Source organism: Pongo abelii, chromosome 4 (assembly GCF_028885655.2).
Source record: "Pongo abelii isolate AG06213 chromosome 4, NHGRI_mPonAbe1-v2.0_pri, whole genome shotgun sequence".
Taxonomy (NCBI): Eukaryota; Metazoa; Chordata; class Mammalia; order Primates; family Hominidae; genus Pongo; species Pongo abelii.
Window position 1 is genome coordinate 141,358,467 of NC_071989.2, and position 1,314 is coordinate 141,359,780.

The 1,314-nt window shown below is 49.2% G+C and overlaps 1 protein-coding gene across 1 annotated transcript; it reads right to left on the minus strand.

Moving 5' to 3' along the window:
* On the minus strand, positions 1-520 carry LOC100458653 (U4/U6.U5 small nuclear ribonucleoprotein 27 kDa protein-like). Its single transcript, XM_054556507.2, has one exon. It carries the CDS (start codon positions 503-505, stop codon positions 47-49), a length of 459 nt encoding a protein of 152 aa, XP_054412482.1. The 5' UTR covers positions 506-520; the 3' UTR covers positions 1-46.
* Positions 521-1,314: the final 794 nt, after the last annotated feature.

A 1,314-nucleotide genomic window follows, 5' to 3' on the forward strand; every position in this document is an offset into this window, starting at 1 on the left:
CTGACCAAGATGAGGGGGAAAAAATCATTCTTCAACATTTCAATTCTCATGCAATGAAATCCAAAGGTCTGTGGAATCCACCTTTTCGATTCATGTACTGCCTGTACTTCCTCTTCTGAGAGACATTTATGGCATAGGCATTTACAGAGCAATCCACCTTCTTACCTTTTGTGGAGTCAAAGGAGGCAAATTCCATTAACTTCATCATTTCTATTTCTTCCTCTGTTTTGCCCTCTAAGTCTTCCTCAGTAATCTGCCATTCTTTGCTCTTTGTTTCTTTCTTTTCCTCATCTCTTCTTTCATTCGGTTGAGAAGGGGAAGGAGATGTGGATTTATGTCGTCTTGGAGATCGGGAGCGTCTTAGGTGCGGGGATCGCGAGCGGTTCCTTCTCCCATCTCTCTCCGGAGACCTGGACCTTTCTCGGCGCCTGCGTTCTCTCTCACGGGATGTGGACCGGGAACGCCTACCTTCCCTCCGTGGGGAGCGGCTGCGACTGCGACCCATTTGGAGTCCCGCTCCCCGGAAACGACTGGTTTTTTGTTGTTTGTTTGTTTTTTGGAGACAGGGTATTGCTCTGTCACTAAGGCTTGAGTGCAGTGGCAGGGTCATGGCTCACTGCAGCCTCAACCTCCTGGGCTCAAACGATCCTCCCAGTTCAGCCTCCTGAGTAGCTGGGACTACAGGCACGTGCCACCACACCCGGCTAAGTTTTTTATTTTTTGTAGAGATCGGATTTTGCCATGTTGCCCAGGCTGGTGTCCAACACCTCGACTCAAGCAATTCACCCACCTCGGCTTCTCAGAGTGCTAGGATTACAGGCATGAGCCACCATGCCTTGGCCTCTTCTGAAATCTACTTTGTCTAATATTAATATAGTCTCTCTGGTTTTCTTTTGATTAATGTTAACATATCTGTTTGTGCCTATCTATTTATTTATTTGAAATGGAGTTTCGCTTTTGTTGCCCAGGCTGGAGTGCAATGGCGGGATCTCAGCTTACTGCAACCTCCGCCTCCGGGTTCAAGCGATTCTCCTGCCTCAGCCTCCAGAGTAGCTGGGATTACAGGCATGCGCTGCCACCCTCAGCTAATTTTTGTATTTTTAGTAGAGAGGGGGTTTCACCGTGTTGTCCATGTTGGTTTCGATCTCCTGACCTCGTGCTCCACCCACCTCGGCTTCCCAAAGTGCTGGGATTACAGGCATGAGCCACCGCTCCTGGCCAAAAACACAAACTATTTTATAGTTGAAGAATTTGCCGGGCGCAGTGGCTGACGCCTGTAATCCCAGCATTTTGGGAGCCCGAGGCCGGTGGATC

What these genes read in the sequence shown, in the direction of transcription:
- LOC100458653 (XM_054556507.2), bottom strand. Translation starts at nt 505, where the DNA reads ATGGGTCGCAGTCGCAGCCGCTCCCCACGGAGGGAAGGTAGGCGTTCC.